The 14,077-nt window shown below is 34.2% G+C and overlaps 1 protein-coding gene across 7 annotated transcripts in view; it reads right to left on the bottom strand.

The window, feature by feature from the left end:
* Positions 1-14,077, bottom strand: part of MYO9A (myosin IXA) — a 274,015-nt gene that overhangs the window by 181,023 nt on the left and 78,915 nt on the right. For all 7 annotated transcript variants that reach the window (XM_037047139.1, XM_037047138.1, XM_037047140.1 and 4 more), the window contains 3 exons: positions 10,380-10,506; positions 5,364-5,453; positions 1,077-1,193 (listed from right to left, as the gene is read on the bottom strand). In XM_037047139.1, coding sequence (XP_036903034.1) covers positions 1,077-1,193; positions 5,364-5,453; positions 10,380-10,506 — 334 coding nt within the window. The remainder of the gene's footprint in view (positions 1-1,076; positions 1,194-5,363; positions 5,454-10,379; positions 10,507-14,077) is intronic.

The following is a 14,077-nucleotide window of genomic DNA, read 5'->3' as shown; positions in this document are numbered from 1 at the left end:
CAGTAGGGGACACATGAGAGGCAACCACACATTGATATTTCTCTCCCTCTCTCCTTCCCTTCCCCTCTCTCTAAAAATAAATAAATAAAATATTTTTAAAAATTAAAAAAAAGACATTCTAGGTAAAAAAAATTACAAGTTGTAGCCCTGGTTGGTGTAGCTCAGTGGATTGAGTGCAGGCCTGTGAACCAGAGGATCATGGTTCGATTCCCAGTCAGGGCACATGCCTGGGTTGCAAGCCAGTTCCCAGAAGGGGACACACGAGAGGCAACCATACACTGATATTTCTCTCCCTCTCTCCTTCCCTTCCTCTCTAAAGATAAATAAATAAAATCTTTAAAAAAAAATTACAAGTTGTAGAAACAATACAGATAGTGCAGATGAACAGAGGGTTCTGTGGAAAGTAACCTAACAAGGTGATCTGCTCAAAAATTCCTAACTGGGCAGATCATGGCTGAGTACTCACACCCCAGGCCTAGTACTTCTTTAGTGAAAAGCTTTAAGCCAGCCTGTTCACTGTTCTTGTGCATTTAGGTTAAGATACCTTCAAAATACCGTAAGTAATACCCCTCCAAGGGGGTGTTAACCCTCAAGAAAGCACATAATCTCGGCTATCTTGTTGCTTCCTCCCACCTTCATGTAATCTTTCTTATTTCCCTTCTAATTTCAAATGCATAAAAGACACCACAAAACTTCTATACTTCGCAGCATTTGAGATCCTGCTGTTCCTGGGCATATGCTGCCAGTTTGGCTCAAATGATCCCAAAAAAATTCTCAACAGGTTTGGACATTTCTTACCTTGACAACAGCATAACTGTATCTTTATGTTTAAAAGCAACACTACATGCGCATCTATAGAAATATAGGTACGTAAGAAAAATGTCTGGAAAGACACAGACTGCAAAGAACAGTTCCTCTGAATAGGGTACTAATAACAGAAACATGCAGGGAAACAGCAGGGAATACAGATAAAAGATGATTCTTATGACTTTTATATAATTCTGTCGTTCTAAGTTTAATGTATTAACCATTTTATTGACACCGCTTTCTGGAAAAATATATATATGGATGTCTACCTTGGTATTTTGCTCCAAATCTTTACTATTCAGAAGTGCATGATTAATCCGAAAAACTATCCAGTCAAATAGGGCGCTATATAAAGACTTAGCCATGGAGTTCCTCACTGTCACAGCCTGAAAAAAAAAAGAAAGGGTTAGGAGCACAAGTGAAAATGGCAATAATTTGACTAAGATATTATAACAAAGTGTGTTTTGCTTTCATTCAAGAAAGAAAGCTCACTATCTCAAATTATAAATTAATTTTCTCTCAATATAAATAGCCTATAATTAAAGTTTTCTATACACACTCATTAATTTAGTCCAACTCAAAGAATCTAGGCTCAAACTAATTGAAAGATAAAGGGAAATGCAGGTCACTCAGTTCGAAACAGTTTTACTGAAAATGTATATATTTCACCTAGCAAAGAAGGTATACTAGCAAGTTTACAAACAAATGAACTTTGCCAGTTAAAGTGGGAAAGACTATTAACAGGCAAAGCAATACATCTGTTAGCAAAAAGATATGTTACCTACAGAATCCTAGTCAGACTCTTACAATATTATCATAATAGCACCACAATTATATTCCTGATTGTCTTCAGCTTGTCATTAATAATAACCTCTAGAATTTCTCCATCCCTACACAAAATAACAATTCTTTCATTACGGAGTTATGCAATTTATTTTCCCCTCACTTCAAACTTTTCCCAGTTTATGTAAACTCTGCACTATCTGCTAAATTTTTCTGTAAACCTGAAATCATTTTAAAACATAAATTCTACTGAAGAAAATTCAACATTTTAAAGTACTACAACCTGCCGTGGTCGGTGTAGCTCAGCGGACTGGGCATGGGCCTGTGAACTAAAGGATCGAGGTTCGATTCCCAGTCAGGGCACATGCCTGGGTTGCAGGCCAGTTCCCAGCAGGGGATGCGAAAGAGACAACCATACATTGACATTTCTCACCCTCTCTCCTTCCCTTCCCCTCTAAAGATAAACAAAATCTTTTAAAAATGTTAAAAAAAAAAAAGAAGAAGAAGTACTACAACCTAAAAGTGGGGCATGTATCTTAGAAAATTTTGTCTTAGCACTGAGGATACAATAATTTATATATTTATTACCTAGGGACTTATTTGGAAGCTTGTATATTCAGGTACATATTTATATTCAGTTCTAAAGCTTACAGGAAGTAGAGTAAAGATTAACAACCTGAGTATCTTACAATCCCAGTTTCTCTCCTTACTCTGTGTAACCTTAGTCAAATTACTTAAACTCTTAGGCTACAGCTTAGCTTGTATGTTTGCAAAATGAAGACAATACTATAACCTATACCACGCAGGTGATGAATGAATTTCTAAATTTCAATAAAAAATATATGAAAGCTTCAAATTTATGCACACACAAATACTAGCTAAACAACTACCAAAGAGAAGACAGGTATCAATTTTTCATCTTTAACATTATCAACTCAAAAATAATTTTCAAATGTTTACAAGTTCTGAAAGAAAAAGAAATGTGACCCTAGAATTCTGTACTTAGGCAAGTTACAACAAAGCTGTCTTTAAAATATCAGTAAAATCATAGTAGAATACATGGAAAGAATTTCCATTCTATTTATCCCAGAGGGGAAAAGGGGAATAAAGATAATCTGATCATATTCTGCAAAAGTAAAACACTTTAAAACCAAATAAATAAGCATAAGATACAAAAAACAAGAATAAGAAAACACATTGGTTATCACAATATAAATGGGTTGAATATTTTTAGTTAAAGGACAGATCTTCATATTAAATTAAAAACTAAAACCCACGTCTTTATGGCTTATAGTTAAGTACTATTTTCTTAAAACATAGTCAGATAGAATCCACATTTACCAAAGTATGCCAATACCTATTTACCCCATAACTCCCAATATTATACTTTCAGCCTCTGTTCTCTGAAAGGCAGTCCTGCCTATCACACCTTAAAACTCAATAAGCTCAAATAATAATATTTTCCCACCCAAATAAGACCTCATTTAGTGTCTCCTATCTCGCTGAAAATAATACCAATATAATTACAAATGTATGATCCAGAAAATGAGAATGGATCCTTGACATTACTTCTTCCTTGCTTCCCAGTAAGCAAATCGCTGCTGGATTCTATTGATTTTAGCATCTAAATGTTTCTTGTTTTAAATATATTCACTTCCATCAATATTTCACCATTCTAGACAAAGCAGCAAACATCTTTCTCCTCAGTCCTACTACAGCCTCCACATCCACTCTTGTCCTCTGCTTTCAAATCCTAAGATGATACTCAAGATTCCCATCTCCTGGGGTACATATACTGTATCACATGTACAGAACTTAAGTGCAGTCAGGACTGTAAATATGATGGATTTCACTTTCCACATTGTCTTACATTATATGACAAAAAGTGAAGATTACATTTTAAAGATTTAATTATGGCCCAATATCAATTGATATTTTTTGTTAATCATAGGAAGATTATCCTGGGTAGAGCTGACTTAGAGAAAGGTCTTCAAAAAAAACTGATTTTGCCCCGACTGGGTAGCTGAGTTAAGAGCATCTTCCGAATAAACCAAGGTTGTGAGTTCAATCCCTGGGCAGGGCACTTACAAGAATCAACCAATGAATGCATAAATAAATGGAACAACAAATCAGTGTTTCTCTCCCTCTCTCTCTTCACCACCCCCCACCTATTCTCTCTCTCACAGAAAAAAAAATCAGTAAATAAATTTTTTTAAAAAACATTGATTTCTTCATCTGAGATTCTCCTGCTGGCCTAGATAGAAGGAAACTGCCATGCTGTCAACAGGACCACATGGCAAGAAATGGCAAGTAGACTCTAGCTGCTAAGAATGGTCCCAGACATTCAATGGAAAGTAGCTTCTCAATGTTACAACTGCAAGAAACTGAATCCTGTGGACAATCTGTGAACGTGGAAGAGGATGTTAAATGTCAAATGAGATCACAGCCTTGACAGACAACTTGACTTCGCCTGGGAACCCTAAGCCTAACGCCTAGCTAACCTGTGCCCAGATTTAATAATCCATGGAAACTGTCAGATCATAAATATGTATTCTATCAAGTGTCTAAGCATATTACATACTCATAGAAAACAAATATACTTCTCTTCCAAATGACTCTTCACACATCTTTTTTGTTTAAAACATTTTAAGAGCTTTCCGTTGCTCTTTAGGTGAAATACTAAAATCCTCATTTTATACCTAATGCCTAGCACATTACTGAGCACAGAGGTTTCCAAATACTGTTTAGTATTTCTAAACAAATATATACACTAACAAATGTAAATAAAAATAAAGCAGAGACTATAAAAACAATCTTAGAAAGTTTACAGTTAAAAATGTAAATAAATAAATTTTTATAATAAAAACTGTTGTTAAAGAAAGTAGAAAAACAGTGACCATTTATGTAAAAAACTTGGTTTTTTTCTGTTATTTAGAAAGGGGCTCTCAAATTGGGAGACTATTATATATGACATAAGATGCCTGACATAATAAAGAAATGTAGACTTGTAGGCACAGTTAGGGGGACCCAAAAAGTGGGATAAATAAATCAATGTCAGCCCACAAAGCATTCCATATGATTCAATCACTATTTTCCCACCCCTATATATTCTAATCTATACTGCCATCCTGTTTTTATAGTTGTCATAGCTTGATTTCTTATCACTTAAATAAAATTACAGTATAAAATAGTCAGATTCCTATTTCTATATACCTGATTAATACAGTAAGAAGAGTGGCCCACTATAGCAAAAACCCTCACTTTATACAGATAATATTTAACATCATGGGACGAGGTAAAGTAATCTAAATAAAGAATATAAGAAGGAGACAAAGACTGTTGTAGGGCACCCCATCTTTCAAAGGTCAGGAGGAAAGAAAGAGTGAACAGGAAAACTGAAAAAGTAAATCAGGCAAGTATGATATGCCAAGAGAAACAAAACTGCCTCAAGAAACTATAATCAATTATATCAACTACTACTCATTTATAATTCCACCCACCATCAATTCATCCCATATTAATAATGTGAAACCTATGAATGGTGAACAGATTAAGATCTTTTAAAAAATGAAAGCCTATTGCTTACTATCACATTCAACTTTAAGTTTCCAAGTTGAATCTAAGTTCACAATCAAATTTCAAGACCCCAGAAATATTTCAGTCAATACTTCTTTCTGGTTGTTATTTTCAATCATTCTATTAAGAGAAACAACACAAACCCAAACTTCTAAAAACGTTCAGAGTATTTCAATCCAAAGAAAATCTATTCGTACCTCTGCCAGCTTGTATGGTAAAATAAGCTTCTCTCCCACTGTCACAGTCTTCCTCGTAACTAATGCTTCAAATAGCATCTCTTCTTTAACCTACACAGCAGAAAAGTAAACTCAATATATGATACATGACAATGGTCTGAATTAAGCCACATAGAAAAAAAATGAGATCAGCGAACATACAATAGAGAAAAACAAAGACAATACACTGGGAATTATAAATATTGGCCACAGGGGAATGTTAAGTGTTTCACACACTCCACTCCCCCCATGCCCAAAAAAGAAAACAAGCGGTAAATAAGACAGATGGGTCTTTCTAAATCAAAGTTTTCTCTCTGGTTATAGTAATTAAAGAAAAAAAAACACGTTTCATTGTGCAGAACACAGAAAACACAGAATAGTACAGAAAACATTTTAAGATGATCAACCATAATGCCACAACCTGGAGAAAAGGAATGAACAGTGACAATACATGTTAAATTGCAGGAAAATTGCAATGAGTACTATTTTACATTTCAGATGTTTATTTTTATTTACAGATGTTAAACTTGAGGATAAAGGTGATGCTTCCTTTGTTCTCACTCTCTAGAGGCCAATACTATCATAAATTCAATATGTATCATTTCAGTTCATATATTTATACATATATACATACATGTTAGATGTATTCATACTGTATTATACTGTCAAGTGTATTTAACTCTTACCTGTATAGTATCATATTCCTATGTTTTTGAAATCTACATTGATAACTTAGACCAAGTGTATTCATTTTAACTGTTATGCAACATCCCAGTATATTATTTCATTACGACAGTGTGTGATCCATTCTACTTTTAGGCACTACTATAATTTACAATTTTGTACTTTTTGAAAATAAATTGGAGTAAATATTCCTCCATATGATTTCAAGAGTTCCTCTGAAGTATCATACCTAAAAGTGGAATTACCAGGTTGTAGTGTACAGGTTTTCAGCTTTATAGGAATATTGCCAAACTCCTGTGCACAGTTTTTGCCAATCAGCTCTCTCAGCAGCAGCACCGAGAGTTTCCTATTTCTTCAAACTTTGACTATACCTGGTATTCTCGGACTTTTGATTTTTGCCACACTGATGAGCATGAAATGGTAAAACAAGGGTATTTTATAAAAGCATCTACACACAATAAATTTTTTCATAAAATTTTATGTAAATAATATAAAATATTTCAAAAAACATAAGACTACATACAAGGAAAAAATGGGTTACAAAACAAGAAAGTGAGGTACTAGTCAAGAGAGTCCCTGACATCAGCAATTCATGACAGATCTATCATTTTCAAAAATATGATTGCACCCTAAAGAAAATATACCTTCTTCTGACCAATCCTCAAATTCTAAAAAATAAAAACAATTTGAGGCACATTACTTTCACAAAAATGTAGTAAAACTAAAAATGTACAATTAAAAATAAAACCTGAACATTTTACATTATATATTTAAAATATCTTGATAAAACATATTAATAGATTACACAAAAATAATAAAACTAAAAAAACACATGTGATTAAATACCATTATTTTTATATTGTGAGGTATAGTTCCACACTTAAGCAATTATTATTAAAAATGAACATTTAGCCCTGGCTGGTGTAGCTCAGTGGATTGAGTGCGGGCCTGTGGACCAAACAACTGTGGTTCGATTCCCAGTCAGGGCACATGCCTGGACTGTGAGGCAGGTCCCTAGTTGGGGGCATGTGCAAGGCTACCAGTTGATGTATCTCTCACACACTGATGTTTCTCTCCCCCTCTTTCTCCCTCTCTTCCCCCTCTCTAAAAAAAAGGTAAATAAATAAAATCTTTTTTTAAAAAAACATAAAAATAAATGTGTTGAAATGTACAACTTTTTGGTAATGGTAATAGTTCTAATATCTCACAACAGAAATATGATCCACAGGTACCCACAGCTAATCTACTGGATCTTGTTTGCCTTTTAATAATTTCACAATTAGCCCTGGTTGGTGTGGTTCAGTGGACCGGGTGCCAGCCTGCAAAGCAAGAGGTTGCTGGTTCAATTCCCATCAGGGCACATGCCTGGGTTGTGGACCAGGTCCCTAGTATAGAGTGTTGCAAGAGACAACCACACACTGATGTTTCTCTCTCTCTCTCTCTTTCTCTCTCTCTCTCCCTACTTCCTCTCTAAAAATAAATAAAATCTTAAAAAAAATAATTTCACAATTATCCATCCCAAAAAGAATTAGTAAACAAAAGATTCAAAACATTCACTGTTGCCTGAGGTAACTACAAAAAGTAATTTGAAAGATAAATAAAATTAAACCGTTATTTAAAAACATATTTGTTCTTATAAACTAAATATATTTATCACTGAATTGAATCACTTGGAAATGGGAGAAATTAAGTTAAATCTTAACTAAAGAGTTTTACATTTTGATTAAACCAGTTACTATGCCTACCTTTCAATTTTATCTCAACAAAATCCTTAAGATTGCAATTATTATTATCAACTGTAACCAATAGGAGATCATTTTTTAAAATAATTGCTAACAACTAACTATAGACAGGATACCATGGTAGGTCCTGTCATATCTTCCCTAGCTCCTCAACGTTGAAGATAACTTCTTTCTACTTATTATCAAACCTACAGGGTCCAGCACAAATAACACCTTTTTTATTGTAAAACATTTTATTACGAAATCATAAACATGTAATGCTGTAACAACAATATCACACTCAAGCACACCATATGACATTTTAGGTGAAATGTTCAAATTAAAACTATAAATTATTACAACTATATTATTATTCCCCTAACCACAATGAAGCAAGCATTACTTCTGCCAGACCCTGTATATTCCTGGAACCAGCCCAAACTATATATCAAATCACATTTGCTATTAACCTACCTTTGATGCTGGTAAGCATTCTCAGGATTGGATTTCCCTTTTTTTTACCAAGTTCCTCTTTGAGTTGGCTGAATTGCCCCTACCAGTCTCTCGCCAAAGAAGGAATACTGTACTAGAACCAGAAGCCTTGGTACTTGTTGAATGCCTAAACTTATTAATAAGACCACCAGCCATAATCTATATATTACCACAATTCCAAATGTTTGACTAAAATATCACCTGAAATGCCTGACTGAAACACCATCTGTTCTCTGACCTTCATGACCTTCAAAATCACAACCTTTAGATGCCACACGCAACATCCTACTACAACTTCTTCCCAGTGAGTGAGTTTAGTTCCAATTTAAAGTGTTCCTCCCTTCTCCTGCTCCAATTGCCAGGCTAACTCGTTCCATTAAAGTTAGTAAGGGACACCCAGGCATGTACAAAATCATCATCACTCTAAGGTTAGATGGTTAGATAAGCGAGAAAGAGGCATCCATTTCTCTCAAAGAGCAGACACAATGGACACAAACTAGCAAGCAATTAACTTTCTGCTACAAAACCAAAAATAAACTATGCTAAGTAGAAACTGATGGAGTCAGTTTAGACCATTTGATGAGGTTAAGCCTCAGGAACTGGCATATGAACCAATATTTAAAAGATGAGTAACATTTTAAGAGAAAAAAAAACAAGCTATTCATAACTGCAAAAAAACTGGAAACAACTAAGATGTCCTTTAATAGGTGAATGGATAAACAAGCTATTGTATATCCATACAATGGAATATTCACAGAAGTAAAGAGAAATGAACTATTCTTAAATGCATATTGCTAAGTGAAACAAGTCAGTCTGAAAAGGCTACATACTGTATGATCCCAAATCTGTTACATTCTAGAAAAGGCAAATCTACAGTTAGTAAAACTAAGATGAGTGCTTGCTAGGCATTAGAGGAGAGAGGCTGAATAGGTAAAAGGGATTTTTAGGGCAAGGAAACTATTTTGCATACCTTATAACTCAGGATACATGACATTACCTCTTTGTCAGAACCCATAGACCACAAAGAATGAATCTTAATGTATACAAAGTTTTAGAAAATTATGTAAGATATTGGGGGATCCTAGGAAAGAATTCAGACCATGATAAGAAAATCTAACTGTATGACAAACATAGGAAACAATGTCAATGCTCAAGGAAGTGGGTGGGAAGTAAAGGTACTGACCTAACTAATTCTGAAAATGAAGGAAGTCTGTCAAATTAAAGACAGAAGGAACTATACATAAGCACTCTAGTTGATAACGTCATTCCCACAGGGGTATGGCTTAGCAATTCTAATACTGTTATACGTGTATACTAGAACTGAATAATTAACTAAATGAATGAAAGATAATGGGAGAAAGGTCCCTCACTGTTAGAATGGGAGTTTACAGATGAGTGAGAGGAGAAGGCTGGAATGACACATGTAATAATGGATTGATAAGAAATATCAGCATGACTTCATCATTACATATAGACAGCTACTCAAAAATATTTGTTGGTATATACAGACTAGCATACACACATATATATATTTCCTTGCTCTATCAGAGAAGAGGGCCTATAAAAAAAGATACTCCTTTTAAAATAAATCTGGCAAGATGAGAAGTTAGCAGGGAAAACATGAGAAATCACTCCAGAAAAAAACTACGGTAATAAAGAACTTGATATGAAAAGAAGGACAGACAGTAGGAGATCATGACCTTTGGTTCCTGTAAAATTATAAAGAAAGAAAAACTCCTTTTCCCCCACTCATCTAGATACCCCATCTTCAAATAAAAGCTAACCAAAACCTTAGCATGAATGGAAATCTTAAATATAGAAGAAAAACTAGCAAAGGCCTAGAACATTATACAGACTAGAGTGAAATATTCATCCCACCCAGCAAACTGAGGGGTTATGAATATCTGGGGCAAGAGGAGGCAGGGGTGATAACTCAAATCTTTTGAAGATTGTGGCACATGCAACAGCAAAATTTCCACCTTTTGGAGAAACACTATTAATAAAAAGCATTAATCTACTTATCCCTCAAAATAGTCACACAAAATAAAAACTGAGAAGTTACTCAGGATTTAAAATGACAATTGAGACTGTAATCACTCACTTCTAACAATTCTGAGACAACAGGCAGAACTTCAGGATTACAGATATCGATGGAGTCATCCCGGTATGTCTTCTTTTTATAACGAATATTGCCCAAATGTAGTATTGCTGAGAGAAGAGAGAAAATCCTGCAAAATTAAAATGAAAAATTACAGCTTGCTTGTGTGCATTCTCTAGGTTTATTTCATCCCCAAAGTTCTAATCAAGCAAATTAACTAGGACAAATGTGTTCAGAAAATATGATATATGGGAATAATAATTATAACTAAAATTTACTGAGTGTTTAGTATGCCAGGCACTGTGCAAAGTGCTTTACAAAACCTTAATTTCAGGACTGTACCTACCAATTGTCAGAAAAGTTATTTGAAGGGGATTTCAGATAATAATTTATCTGAATCTGCTGTAGTATTACAAAAGCCCATATCTTTCTAAATGCTTTTCATCCTCACTGAAATATCCTCTCCCTACACTGTCTATTTCAGATCTACTAAATCAGAATCTTTCAGGCCTTGGAATTTGTTACCCAAGCAGCCTAAGTGATTTTTTATTAGCAGTATTATTTAAGAAAAGCTTTATTGCACCATATTATGGTACCCTTGATAAATGTTTTTTTTTTAAAAAAGCCTGAGGCCATTGGGGTATATTACCTAATATCAAGACACCTCTGTGACACATCTACACCTGGACCCTCCTTTTTGTCCTTCCTTCTTGGACAACCAATCATTCCCTCCTGTCCCTAAAGAACACATGCCCCTCCTTCCAGTCAACAACCAATTCCTCCTCTCATGCCCCCTCCATGAATTCTAGTTTACTCAGAAACGTTATTACTTCTTTTTCCTATCTCTCATCTGAACCCATAATAACTTTCTATCAAAATAATCTCATGTCACTTCTCTTACATTTAAAAAACCCATCCCAGATCCCTTATCTTTTCTTTCCCTTCTCATGCAGCATTAACTTATACTCCTTATCTTTACTTTGTCATTCCTTATTTACTACCATATTCTGACACCTAAAATTTCTCATAGAGGTTACCAAGCACTTCCATGTAACTAAGAAAAGTATATTAAAATTCTATCTAAAAGCCATTCTTGGAAATCCATTTATACACATATTTTTGTTCCTTGACCAGTTTATTTCCTCAGGATAAATTTATTCTATTTTCTAAATTGTAACTCTCTGTTTCCCTAAAATTAGGAAGTATTCTAAATAAAACAAAGATACTAATTTAGGCACCTAACGGCTATACTTTTAGAGGTCCTGAATCAATACCTTAATTTATAGGTCTAATTTCTCAAATAATTAAAAGTTTTATGGTGATTCAAACGAAATACAAGTCAAATATAAAGGAGTAAGTCATAAAATTAGTCTGGGCTAAATTAAAGAGAAAACAGTGTCAACTTAAACATTATAGAAACTAATGGAAGCCAAATAACATAAAAACATTAATTCCTGAGCCATCTTTTTTTAAAACTATTTTCAGCCCCGTGGCAGGTGGTTCAGTTGNGGTCCTGAATCAATACCTTAATTTATAGGTCTAATTTCTCAAATAATTAAAAGTTTTATGGTGATTCAAACGAAATATAAGTCAAATATAAAGGAGTAAATCATAAAATTAGTCTGGGCTAAATTAAAGAGAAAACAGTGTCAACTTAAACATTATAGAAACTAATGGAAGCCAAATAACATAAAAACATTAATTCCTGAGCCATCTTTTTTTAAAACTATTTTCAGCCCCGTGGCAGGTGGTTCAGTTGGTTAGAGTGTCGCTCCCACACACCAGAAGGTTGGGAATTTGATCCCTAGTCAGGGTGCGCAGGAAAGGTGACTGATCAAGGTTTCTCATATTAATATGTGTGTGTGTCTCTCCCTCTCTTTCTCTCCCTCCCCACCTCCCCTTCCTCTCTCTCTAAAAATCAACTAACATATCCTTGGGTAAGGATTTTAAAAAACTATTTTTAGCAGTAGTTTCTATGGTTGCTAATTACACTGTTTCAGAATTTTGGGTTCAAAAATCAGCACATTAATGTTTTCTCACACAAAAATGCATAATGGATAGACTCCAGAGATAAAAAATATATAAGAAAATAAATATACTCTAATTAAATATAAGAAGATTAATAAATATTAAGTAATGATCCCTGTTCTCAAAAAGCTTATAATCTTTAACTATGAAATAACAATGTATAACCATACTATGGGACAGGCTATCTTAAAATACAGAAGGCAGAAACAACATGCAGTTAAAGAAAATTTCATTAAAAACATAGTGCATGAACATATTCTAAAGCGAATCGATTTTGATTCAGTGCCAAACTTTAGGCTGCCCACAAAGTGGTATTAAGAGGAATTTTGGGATGGACTTGAGTGCAATAGAAAAGGATGTTGTGCTTTATTAGCAGATACAATCACTGTCACAAAAGAGGGGAAGAGCAGTACCCATGATGTGCCCTCTGCCCAAAAAATAAAAAGTATTTGAATGAGTGAAAAAGAGATGGAATATCATTCCTTAATGAATGTATAAAATAATGAATGTTCAGAATACAACATAATGTTTTAGACAACACTATCAATCTAGTTAAAATGCAAAGTTTGTGTGAGGAAATATCTAAAGACAATATCTAAGCCATAGAGAAAAGTCACACTGAGTGTCAGGCTACTAAGAACAGAATTTTCAGTGGTTTCTAATAGTACACATTGTCACATCAAAGTGTAAAAGACATCCCTTTGTGTCTGAGAAGTAAATACTGTATTTCTATCTTATGTTATCTTAAAAAAATAAAATTAACCTTCACTATTATTTAGTATACAGATTGACACTTCAGTTCACATGTCAGCCAGGTATCAGATGAGGTAAATGCAGTATCCTGGGAGAAGAGTATTAAATAATACAGCATGGAGTAATTGACAGGGTACTCTCATTTATTTAGTAACTTTCAAAGGAATTGCAGCTTATGCCCCATTACTGGGTTTGCATATTTACATATTATTGAGTTTTATCTTGCATAAAAAATTCTGGCATATTATATGCTAACTGAAGATCCATTCCAATAATGCAATCACAAACACAAAAAATGGTAAAGCTAGCATTTTTCTACTCCTACTATGAGATTAAAAGTTAACAATATAAACATCTAACATATTTATCTACACTAATTCCCTCTTCAAAAAATAGTTTGTTTTTTTAAAAATATATTTTATTGATTATACCATTACAGTTGTTCCATTCTCCCCCTTCATTCCCCTCCACCCGCACACTCCCTCCCCCACTATTCTCCCCCTCTTAGTTTATAACCACGAGTCTCAAGTTCTTTAGATTCTATATTTCCCCCACTATTCTTTCCCTCCCCCCTATCTATTTTCTACCTACCATCTATGCTATTTTCTGTGCCTTCTCCCCCCTTCTCCCCTTCCCACCCCCCTATTTCTAACCCTCCAGGTGTTCTTCATTCCTATGGTTCCACTCCTGATCTAGCTGTCCTCTTGGTTTGCTTTTGTTTTAGGTGTGCTTGTTAATAACTGTGTGTTTGCTGGTCTTTCACTGTTCCTATTTTTCATCTTCTTTTTCTTATATAAGTCCCTTTAACATTTCATATAATAAGGGCTTGGTGATGATGAACTCCTTGAATTTGACCTTACCTGAGAAGCACTTTATCTGTCCTTCCATTCTAAATGAAAGTTTTGCTGGATAAAGCAATC

This window comes from Sturnira hondurensis, unplaced genomic scaffold (assembly GCF_014824575.4).
Source record: "Sturnira hondurensis isolate 20B ecotype Veracruz unplaced genomic scaffold, ASM1482457v3 Scaffold0005329, whole genome shotgun sequence".
NCBI classification, from domain to species: domain Eukaryota; kingdom Metazoa; phylum Chordata; class Mammalia; order Chiroptera; family Phyllostomidae; genus Sturnira; species Sturnira hondurensis.
This window is presented reverse-complemented; position numbering and strand designations above follow the sequence as displayed.